This window comes from Gossypium hirsutum, chromosome A11, assembly GCF_007990345.1.
Source record: "Gossypium hirsutum isolate 1008001.06 chromosome A11, Gossypium_hirsutum_v2.1, whole genome shotgun sequence".
Taxonomy (NCBI): Eukaryota; Viridiplantae; Streptophyta; class Magnoliopsida; order Malvales; family Malvaceae; genus Gossypium; species Gossypium hirsutum.
In genome coordinates, this window is record NC_053434.1 from 65664131 (window position 1) to 65676258 (window position 12128).

Genomic DNA, 12128 nt, shown 5'->3' on the forward strand with positions numbered 1-12128 from the left:
TCCACTTCAAATTCAAGATCTGAAAGTTTGATTTGAGATAAATGAAATTAATTAATCTTTGATTATACTGTATATGGTGCAAAGAATCACTAAAAATAGAGGATTAAGAGGATGCATTAGCAGAGTGATGGCTATGTTTGCCAATTCTATCTTGGAGAGTTTAGAATTGATTCCTTGTAACATGATGGGTCTTTTTAGTAAAATTCAATTTCGACCCTCCACAACATGATGGTAAGGTGTGGGATATAACCATTTTTCTTCAAACAGCTAATGTAAGTTCTTATAATCAAATTAGTGGTTAAAGAAAGAAGTGAGGGTTGTTAGCATTTCAGATATTTTTGGTTGACTTCACCCTCAACCAATAAATATTTCTTCTCACACTTCCCATTTCATTTTTAATCAAAACGTGTCCCCTTCACCTTCCACAAAATTTCATCCCTTCTCTATTACCAAAAATTCATTTTTCCCTTGTGCTCACCATTTGCTTTACTTCCTTAAACCATCAAAACAACCATGTCCCACACCTATCGATAAACATTAATTAACAAGTAACATATTTGTCTAATAATAATAATAATAATAATAATAAAAGGCAAATTGTTTTTCACTTGAATGGTAGTCTCCCTTCTTTGCTAACAATTGAACGGTAGTTCATTTTTAAAAATTAAAAATTTATATTTTATCTAATATATTTATATAAAAAAGGAAGTTAATTTAAAATAAGAAAGCTAAAGTAAGGTTGGTTAGAAGTGTTTTCGAAAAATGAAAATTTTTAAGTACATAACAAAAAATAATTTATACTAACAAAAACATATACAAATCTTGTCTTGTTTTCAGTTCCCTGTTATAAGAAGTATATTTATAGTTCAGATTTGCATGCAAAAAATAATTTAAATTTAGATAAGAAAACAAAACCAATAAAAGAGACGTGAGATTGAAATTTCTAAAGGAAATTTTTTCCCTTCTTTTTCCGTTTTCTTCCTTCACTAATATCTACTAAAAACAAGGCTAAGAGACAGGTAAATTTTAATTAGAAAAGTCGCCCTTTTTTTCTTTTACTTGTCATTTTTTAGCTTTTTCACCCATCTCTCTCTCCGTAAAATGAACAAAATTATTCACCGCCTAATTCCCATACCAAGAAAAAACACAGCCCAGTTTTTTCTCATCTTTTACTCTCATTTTTAACCTTTCACTCGATCTTACTCATCCCGACTCGGTTCACAGCCATAAGATTCCTGAACCCCCCATCCAAACACATCCCCATTCCCGCTCCTCCCGGAACTGCGCCGTTTTGCTGCTGCTGCTGTTGCTGCATCTGCGTCATGTAATTCCTCACCTCAACCCTTATCATCTCTTGCATCACCGCCATAAACTCCGCACTGAAACCCATCACCCCACCTCCCCTTTCTTCACTCCGATTCTGAGTTGACTCCGTTATTGGCTGGGTTGACACCACCTCACATGACTCCACCCCCGGTAAAGACAGACTCAGTGAGGTCGGTGGATCGTTGGAAGATGATGCCGCTTCCACTCCAGCTGGCGTAACATTTACATCAACGTTAACACCGCCGGTCCTTGGGATCGGCTTGTACACGTAAGAAGATGATAAGACGGGAACACTAGAATCGCTCACATCCGATCCCGATGGGCTCCCTGGACTCATGTATAGACCAGCACTCACCGATCTTTTCAACGGTTGCCGTTCCTCTCCTCCCAGATTACCATCATACCCTCCATTAGCAACGAAATTACACTCTTCCCCAACCGGCAAGCACTTACGTTTTAGCGTGGAGTTCCAGTGGTTTTTAATGGCGTTGTCGGTACGGCCGTTGAGGAGTCGGGCTATGGTGGCCCACTTGTTACCGAACCTGGCATGTGCTCGGATGATGGTCTCGTCTTCTTCCGGGGTGAAGGCACGGTGCTCAACTTGCGGTGACAGTTGATTGCACCATCGGAGCCGACAGGATTTACCGGATCGGCCGGGGATTGATTTGCTGATCAAAGACCAGTTTCTGGGGCCATGTTTCTGTACCAGCTGCTGGAGCAAGTCATCTTCTTCGGGGCTCCATGGACCTTTGATCCGATCCATTTCTTTTCTATTTGGTGTGCTTGTTACATCCATGAAATCAAATTGAAAGGCATGCAATAGGGAAGGACTTGGGTTCTTTGGATGTGTGTGTGTGTGTGTGTGTGTTTTTTTTTTTCCCCTGGGGGCTTTCGAATTGCAGCTTAAAACTTAAAAGAAAGACGATTGAGAGCGAGACAGAAGAGGAGAATATATAAGAGAGGAGAGGGAAGTAACCGGTTGAAAGGGTGAAGAGGAAAGCGTAGAGAAGCGTTATGGGCACCGATTGTTCCAGTTAAGCGGTTGGGGGGAAAGGTGGTTTGGGATACAGCTGGCTAACGGACACGCGTCACATCTGAACTGCACTGATTTACATAAGTCACTCTCTCTTAATATCTTCTTTCCTTTCTTGAGCTTTTTCCGGACTCTCTAACATGGGAGCGTCTGTCCAACTGTCTGTGTTTTATGAAAAGAGAAATTTTATGAACTCAATAATATTATTGAAGGGAGCGGCGGGAATTTACCTTGTACCTATCATAATTCCGATGTAATTTGGAGCGTCCTTTACTTTTGCAATATTTCATTTCATTTCATTTCATTTTTAAATTTTAAATATTTTTTGATGAATTATCAACAAATATTTTTTTTGTTAAATTATTTCGCTTATAAATAAAATAATTAATTTACAAATTGCAAAAAAAAAAGGCGCATGTGGGGGATTTGCAAAGAAGTTTCTTGGCAGTTTAGGGCGTGTGAAGATACGCTCTAAAGAAAGAGCGTAGCATACGGTTGCTTCCTATTCACTGTTCTGGAAGTTATAGAGACAAAACCGAACTCTGCGTACCATAATTTATCACGGAAACAATTTAAACAAATTTTCTTTTTTTAAATAAAATAAAAAGCAATAGCTTAAGAGATAAAGATGATAACGGTTGGGTAAGGTTTGAGTCTGAGTTTGACTGGGGAAGCCAGCCTGTATAGCATTTTCGTGTGGGATTTTTTATACTTTATAGTTTTATTTTCTTTAATTATTTTTAAATTAAAAAAAAATTTAAAAGAACGGCCGCACGGAAGCTAAACGACAAGATTGGTCGCCGAATCGGAGGGCGAATCATTACTGCTTTTCTGTCAATTCCAGGCTGTAAACCTGCCACCACCTTTAACGGCCACTCTTAATTAACCGACGCCTGTCGGTCACCAATCCTTTCTCCTCACTCCTAAACCCATCCTTGCTTTGCCTTTACCTGTACGGAACCGGTAAACAAAACCCCGTTTTTATAATCATTTAAAAAAATTGCACACGCTCCAACGTACCCCCAGAGGGTACCTTCCAGCGACCTTCCTTTTTAAAATGAAATAATGAGGGATTAAGAAGTGATGAATTAAAAAATGAAGGAGAAGAAATGAAGGCATTGCAGAGATCCGTATCTATTTCGGTTACTCGTACATCGTACCTACTACCAATTGCTGTTGTTTGGTATGAGAAAGGGGTTAATTTTGAAAAGAAAATTTGGATGTCAAGATTTAACTGTTTTATTAAATTTCCAACCAAGACATTTTTTTTGGGGGGGTTAATGTTTTCTTTCAATAACTCCGCCTGTACTTTATCCTTGCATCAATTCATGCATATATAGGTTGGATGGCACACATCAATTATAATAATAATATTAATATTAATAAATGTATACCTAATATAAGTTTTATTTCAAATAATAAATAGGGTCTTCCATTTCAAGTTCCACTCATGGTGGATTTAATTTGGGTTTAAATTATCTTTTCATAAAAATTTTAAAAAATTAAAAAGATAAAAATAAAAAAAATCCTTCATCATAATTTTTATTACTTTTTAAACAGTTATTCAAACAATTTAAGTTAATTGAGATAGAGAAACAATTTTGGATGCGAAATTTTAAACTTAAAAAAGTATGCAAATTTGTTACTATATTTTTTTTGTGGGAATTAAAAATTTGCCATTATACTTGATTATATGTGTATTGTAGTTATGAATTAAAGGTAAATTTACAGTTATGCTTTAATTTTATATTGAAGTTTCTCACTTTATTTTATTTAATTGAAGTTTGTCACTAAATTTTGATTTTTTTTATTGAAATTATGTTTAACGTCAAATAAGTTATTTATTATACTATTAAAACTAATAAAAACAATTATTTTATAAATAATTTTTTTCCTTTGTATCTATATTATTTTTCAAGTATTTTTTTTTGTTAAATAAAAAATTCTAAGGTTAAGCCGATTGAGTCTTAGCTCGGTTGGCATCGACATTATTGCTAGTGCAGGATGATGCAGGTTCGAATGCATTAAAACGTATTATCCTCCTATTTAAAGATTGAGGAAGGGCTATGAGTAATTCTAGACATTTTATCAAAAAGAGTAGATATAATAATAATGTATAATGAGATTAATGTTAAAAAAAATTCTAATGTTAATTTATTAAATCTTGATATTTTATAAATTAACTTGTTGTTAAATATTAAAATAAAATATTTGAAATCATTTTTATTTTTTAATTTTGTTTTAAAACCATCAAAATTAATATTGAGTGCTAAAATTTTAATTAAAAAAGTCGAGTTGGTGAAAAAATTTAATAAGATTCAAAGTTTAGTTATAAAATTCAAACATATAAAAGTTGAGTGTCAGATTTTCTCATATTTTAAAAATACAATGGCAAATATCAATTAAAATAAAATATAGTGACAAATTCAATGTTTACACATCATGTCAAATTTGACTCATAAAATTTTAACCAGGTACAAAACCAAAAACCCTAAAAAAAACATAAAAACCATGAAAACCCTAAACATGTGAGAAAAATAAAAAACCTCTAGCCTTAACATGTCGAAGTGGAGATTATGTTGCTTCCAAGAGCTTGAACAAATGTTTGGCACTTAATGGAAAATGATGTAATCTATTTTTTAGTCTCTAGCTCTTTAATAATGTCTATTACATATCGATTTATACAAACAACGAAATAAAAAGGTAGAGATGATCAAACACAAAATTTACGTGGAAAACTCCTCCGAAAAGGATAAAAATTACGGACAAAGGAGGTTTTGGCATTTCACTAAATGAGTAAATAAACTAGAGTACAATACAGAGAAAAATAAACCTAAATGTACCAGACGTACAAACCCAAACCCCGAAAATAAAGCCTTAAGTTCTCTCAAAAAGGGTACAAAATTCTTTCCATAGTTACCATGAAAACTCTCACCAAAACTCATTTACGACATCTTGTCACCCTCAAAAGAAAAGCTCTATAGTACTACATCTTTAATTGCCTCGTTGAAATAGGGATACAAGGCTCCTTTAAATAGGCTAAGTTTAAAAGGCCAAAATGACTAAAATATCTCTTAAGTAATCAAAGTTCAACTGGGAAAATATAGCCAAGTTTAATTAAGAGAAGCAACGTCCTCATTTGTATCATCACAACGTCATCTGTCGTCGCAATGTCGATAAGCTTCTCATCATGATGCCATCAACTGACTTTGATGTTGTGATACTGAAGTCCTCGTGCCATGATACAAGTTGTGTTAATTGCCTGCAAACTGTCCAATAAATGCGAGACCCAGCCCACAATGTCATTCATGCCATGCCATCGACTTTCCAAGCTATCATACTACGCTAGTTTATACCTAGTCTAACATTGTTGTTGCAATTAAAAAGTGTTTTTAAAAAGTTAGTTTGAAACAGTTTACTTTTGAAAGTATTATGCAAAAACTATGATTTCTTTAATTTTAATTTTTTAGAATGTTGTTGAAAATTGTTGTAAAAAGTTAAAATATTTATTTCAAAAATGAGAATGGAAAGTAAAAAAATAAGTTAATTTAAAAAATATACAAATTTGTTAATATTGAATTTTTATTGCAATGCAAACCAATTACTCTGTGCATTATCCCTTATAAAATCTTGACAAAGGTCTTAGTCAATATGTTGAAAAAGAGTGATGCCTAAATTTATAGTGTCAAACCAAGCGAGCTTAATTGAGGGATGAAGTATAAAAGATAACATTCTAAATCCATAATAGGCAATACATTCTAAGAGAATCTAAGAGGGTTGAAAAGGATGGATAGTAATAAAGGTAGATTTGGAAAAGGCATATGATCAAGTTTGTTAGAACTATATGGAGGATTCATTATAAGATGCTAGTTTTTTTGCAAACTATGGTTCGACTAAAAATTCATTGTATTTCCCACTCAACTATGCAAACTATTTGAAACAATAACTTTACTAATGAATTCAAACCTTTCGTGGTATATGACAAGCAAATCTTTTATCTCCATATTTGTTTGTGGTTGGAATGGAGTGGGTGGAACACTAAACTAAAGACAGAATTGCTTAGGGTATGTGGGAACCAATTAGATTATCGAAAAGCAGTCAAGTTTTGTCTTACTTTTTTTTATTTTTTATTTTTTTGCATAAAACCTTGCCTTATTTTGTAAAGATGAAATCTCACAAGAGAAGAATGTTGATAAGGTCTTGCCAAATTTAATACTTACATTAGACCCAGAATAAATTATAAAAAAAGTGAAGGTTTTCTTCTCTAATATTGATACAAATATTCTTGAGGCAATTGTTAATAGGCCAGGTTTCCAATAGTTAAATTATTTAGGTATGTAATTGGGAGTACCAATTTTTCATAGTAGGGTGACAAGTATGCATTAATTCATCGTTGATGAAGTAAGAAGTAAACTAAGTAGTTATAATACCACACTTTTTTCATTGGAAGGATGAATAATCCTTGCTTAACTAGTCATCATGGTCATTATGAACTACTTTATGCAGTACACACTTTTGCCTATAAAGGTTTATAATGAAATTGAGAAAAGTGCAACAAATGAAGTAAGGAAATGTGTGCTTGTGGATTGGGAATCTTGTTTTCAACCTATTGAAAGCGGTGGATTAGGATTGAGGAAACTTTGCAAGAATAATAAATCTTTCTGTTCAATTAAAGATTAAATTCAATACCCAAAATTGATGTGTATTTTGTACAAATCGTAAGGGAAATTTAAAGTAAAGCCAAGTTTTCTAGTGTCAATTGAAAGATTGAGCTATTCCTATATATAGAGATTTTTATTGAAGATTAGGGACGACCTCAAAGATAATATATGTTGGTCGATTGAGGATGAGAACTGAGTGCAATTCTAGGTTGATTAGTGGGTGTCAAATTTGAGGGCTCTATGGGACCATCTTGTCAAATTGGTTGATATCTTGAAAGATGTGATTGTTGTTGGAATGGTCAATGAAAGGGGACAATAGAGATGAGAGCTAGAAAATATCGTTGTGGTTCATAGTGAATTTATGAATCCAACAAAAAATTGAAATGGGTGATGATGTATGCATATAGAGAGGTCGCATAAAGGGTTATTTACTATATCAGAGGCTAATGAATGCAACCTTAAGTAGGAGTCAAAAGCTAAGGGTCAAATTTGGAAGAAATTATGGAGGCTAGTAGCACCACAAAGGATGTGGCCGTTGGCTAGGAAGTTGTTATCCAATACCGAAAAAAGCTGACAACATATCATAAAAGATACTTGTTGTCAACCATGAGGACATCCTCAGGAGAACAACATTCATGCAATTCAAGATTGTGTTGTTGTTAGAGCAATTTGGAGTAGACTGATTCCAAGCTCCAAATAGGCAATATTTTTTTTCTTTACCATTGAGTCCATGGTTGGAAAATAATGTTGCTAATGAGTATGATCTTTTATTTGATGACTTTAATTGAGAGATTTTTTTTTACAATAGAGACTTAGGAAAGCCAAGAATGCATTTACTTTTAACCGGGAGTCAGTTGGTACTGATCAATTAGTTGCATGAATTTGGTCCTAGGCAAAGAATGTAAAGGTGACAAGTTTGGTCTATATAGCAAATGGTCATAAAGAAATTCTAGGCTATTAATATTAGACCGAGCAATAAGTAAACATCATGCAAAAGCATCTTCAAGAGGAGTTATAAAAGGCTGCAATGAAAATTGGTTGCTTGAATAAGTATTTGTTGCGTTATTATCAATCTAACATTAAACACGTACTCCTTGCCATTGCCAATTAGCCATTGGCCAAGTATAAAAATAATAATAAATACTATATAATTTAATTAAAATTTGTATAATTAATTTTAATCTCTGCACTTTTCAAATTTTGAAATTTTAGTCTTAACCCAATGGTAACAGTTAAATCTGTTTGATTTAAAATATGTATTAGTCTTGTATTATGCCTAAAGTTATAGATTTAGTCTAATTCACCAATCGGATCATTCTTAATGGCTATAACTTTTTTAATTTCAAAATTTTAGTTTTAATGTGAATGACAGTAATTAAATCTATTAATTGATTCTTTTGTGAGTAATATGTGAAAATAACAAAAAGACATATTGTTATGCAAGTGATAATATGTTTGACACTTCAAATCTTAACAACAACAAAACTTAATGAGTTTTATAGTTATTATTTGATTAAGACTAAAATTTTCAAATTCTAAAAGTATAGAGTCTAAAAGTGACAAAATTAAAGTATATGTATTAAATCCACAATTTATGCAAAATACAGGGTCTAATAACAAATTTTGACCATGATTAAAAGGAATTATTACAATGTAAGTCAAGCCCATTCTTAACATTTTCTTAAAAGTTGTAGAAAAAAATTTTTAGGCCCTTTAAAAGTTAGTAATTTTTTTTATTTTTAAAGGTTAAAAAAAATTTTAGGCCACTTAAAAACTGAAAAACAATATTTTGGTCACCTTTCAGCCTTGGGCCCTCGACGACTGTACCTCTAGATGACCCCCAAGGTCAAGCCTGATGCAAGTTAAACAATTAAGGTTTTATTCAAATAAACGTGAGCTTGTTTAAAGAAAATGATAAAAATTAAAAAGTTTTACTGTTTCATAAAGTTTTTAAATCCTGATTTAGTTTCATTTTTTCTATTTTCCAAATGTCCGGAAAAAAAGGGTAAAGTCGCGATTTGATAATTTGTTGAGTGGCTATGGTGGTAGTTTTTGACGGCATTGTCCATAGAGGGTGGGGAAGTTGATGAGTGACATATCAATTCTGACGAGGGGGAGGTGTAAATCGGGTGAGGGGCAGGCAGGCGAAAGGCAGCGCTGGACAATAGAACGATGGGTTACAAGAGAAGCATTGTCATTAAGCACAGTGGTGGGTAGGGTGGACTTCCAATCATCGAGGATGTTGCCATTGAATTGAGAAGTGGACATGGACTAGATGCTATCATCTTGGAGCGAAACAATGGTAGATTGGGGGAGAATAGATGGTGGTGGATCTTGCTAGAGCTGGGGTTTCTCGACGTTCATTTGTCATAGGAGACGTGCGATATCAAAAGAGTTTTGGACGTATCAATGTGAATATGTCGGTTTGCATGAGGGGTAGCTTAAACAAAGGATGAATGCGCATGGATCTTCCCTTTGATAATATGCTAGTTAGCGAAGAAGGCCCCTGTTATTATCTTCTTATAGAAGATAAACAATAAAAAGTGTCTATGGAGGTGGTGTGGTGGATGGGTTAAGTCTAATGGCAATGGTGGCGGGAGATGGAGGATTGGAATGGGTCTTAACGGTTAGGGTGCTTACAATCGACTTGTTTACTATTGGATGCTTCTACCACTATTTATGACTAACAATGGATGTAGACAATGGTGAATTTGGGAGCTTTTAAGTTTCTTGGTATTCTGGTTTTTAGACAAGGAAAGCTCAAGTGCGGTTGGAATTTATACTTTTTTTATGTTTTCTTTTTAAGTCTTAGGGCTCGTATTTTATTTGACTATTTTTTATTTCTATTTCTACAACATTATCGTCTTGCTTCAATTAAGATGTCTAGCGTTTGTTAAAAAAAAGAAATACGGGTCAAATACAACCCATATACGAAAAAAAACTAACCCAAAACCCGACCCACTGTCATAGATGGGATAGCATAACTGACGCTAAGGGTCATGCTTGCTGGAGAGGCGGCACCACCTGGTCACGCCTATTGCAGAGGCGACACACCCCAATCATGCCATTTCCATAGGCGGCACCGACCTGGGACTGTCAAGCGATGGGACGAGTTGGAATTGAGCCCGTGAGTTGTGTGTTTAGAGACCATTATAAGGTCCCCAATGTCTCATTTTTGGCTGGAAGAGAGGAAAATTTTTGAAGAAGAGAAGAAGAAGAAGAAGAAGGAAAGAGCGGGAAGGGGAAAAATAAATAAAAAAATAGGGAAAGAGAAAGAGAAGAAAAAAAATAAATAGAAAGGAAAGAAGAGTTTGTTGTTTAGGGAAGATTTGATGTTTAAGAAAAGGTATTTTTTTTTGTTATAAAAAATGTTAATTTGTTATTGTTGTTATTGTTGATTTAATTCGGTTTTATTTTTTAATTTTATTTTTGTAAGATATTATTTGAATAAAAAGAGCTATTAAAGTATGTTTATATTTTTTTATATTTTTATTCATTCATAATTTATTTTTAATGTTTATTGAAGTAACAAAGCCTATTTATGCTATGTATAAAGAATGTTTTTTTATGTAATTTATTTTTATGTGTATTTTAGGTTGATTAGATTTATTTTTTATGTAGGTAAAAGATCAGACCATTGATATGGAATTTGTGAATGGGACCATTGAGTTGTAATTTATGAGATAAACTAAGAATCATACTTTACATGTTCTAATTTTTTAAGATTTTATAATTGATGATAATAGTTTATGTTTTTAAAATTTATTTTATGTTTTTTATAAATATTATAAATGAAATTTCTTTTGAATCATTCTATGCAAAAAAAAATTATATTTTTTGACAATAATTAAGTTGGTATGTTATTATATACATTATATTTTAAACCAATACATTTTACTTATTATCATTTTAAAATAATTACAATAATATTCGTATTTATTATGTTGAGATAGTTTATGTATTTTTTTATTTTTTTATTGGCATGTTATTTTTATTATTTTAATTTTTTTTTGTTTTTTATGTAGGTAAAAGATTAAATCATTGAGATGGAATTTGTGAATGGGACCATTGAGTAGGAGTTTGAGTTGAAATTTATAAGATATATTTATTTTGTTAATGTAATATAGCAAAAAATATGAGGTGGACAAAACTGTTTGGTATTTTTTTTTTTGTAATTAAAAGCAATATATAAAATGCATCAAACTTTGAAATTAATTACCGAATTTTTTTTGAAATTCTAGATATCACATATCAAACACAGTTAATAATATGGTAATATATTGTTATTTGTTAATCAAAGGCTCCCTTAAAAAAAGTTTTATGTCATTTACGGAAATAAATTATGTTGTTATAACAATTTTTTGTAATTTAATAGTGTCAAGGCCCATACCGCGTGTCGAAACCATTTTTTGTTTAAAAAAACGGGGATCGACTTTAAAACAAGGTATGGAGTCGCCATCAATCCTTTTTGTTTAGAAGTGATTGGGTCACCTAATAAAACATTTTATTTTATTAAAACATCAGCCTACGAAACTTGAGAAAACGGGTTCGGGAATCGGTTACGTACGAGGAAGGATTAGCACCCTCGCAACGCCCAAAATTGGTACCAAATTGATTAATTTATGCCTTAATGTCGAAAATTTGAAAAAATTTAAAATGCGATCCCTTTAAAAAAAAGTGTGAACAACTCGAGTTGGATTTGAAAATTCACTTGTTCCAAACAACTCGAGTTGGATTTGAAAATTCACTTGTTCCAAAGGAATAAAATACCACATCCAGCACGTTAGGACATGATATTTTAAACCTCCGAAAATTGAGATCACTTCATGGTTTCCAAAACATGCACTTAAAAGGATATTCAATTATCTGATCTAACGAAAAAACGAAACCCAGCACATTAGGGCACGATTTCTCGAATTTCCAATCGCCAAACATTACCTTTATTTGGAAGTTTTTCAAATAAGCAATTATAAAATCGGCTCAAAATGTATTAGCTTGGTTTACTTAAAGGTAAAAAAAACAATCAATGTTGGGTAGAAATTTGGAATCAAAATTTGATATAACAATCGTATAAGCATATTGAGCATTAAATAAAAGTACGTGGTAAT

At 32.5% G+C, this 12128-nt stretch overlaps 1 protein-coding gene across 1 annotated transcript; it reads right to left on the reverse strand.

Annotated features, from left to right (window-relative positions):
• Nucleotides 1-934: 934 nt before the first annotated feature.
• Nucleotides 935-2636, reverse strand: LOC121209918 (transcription factor MYB73). Its single transcript, XM_041081878.1, has one exon. The coding sequence runs from the start codon at nt 2120-2122 to the stop codon at nt 1190-1192; it is 933 nt and encodes a 310-aa protein (XP_040937812.1). The 5' UTR covers nt 2123-2636; the 3' UTR covers nt 935-1189.
• Between the last annotated feature and the right edge of the window lie 9492 nt (nt 2637-12128).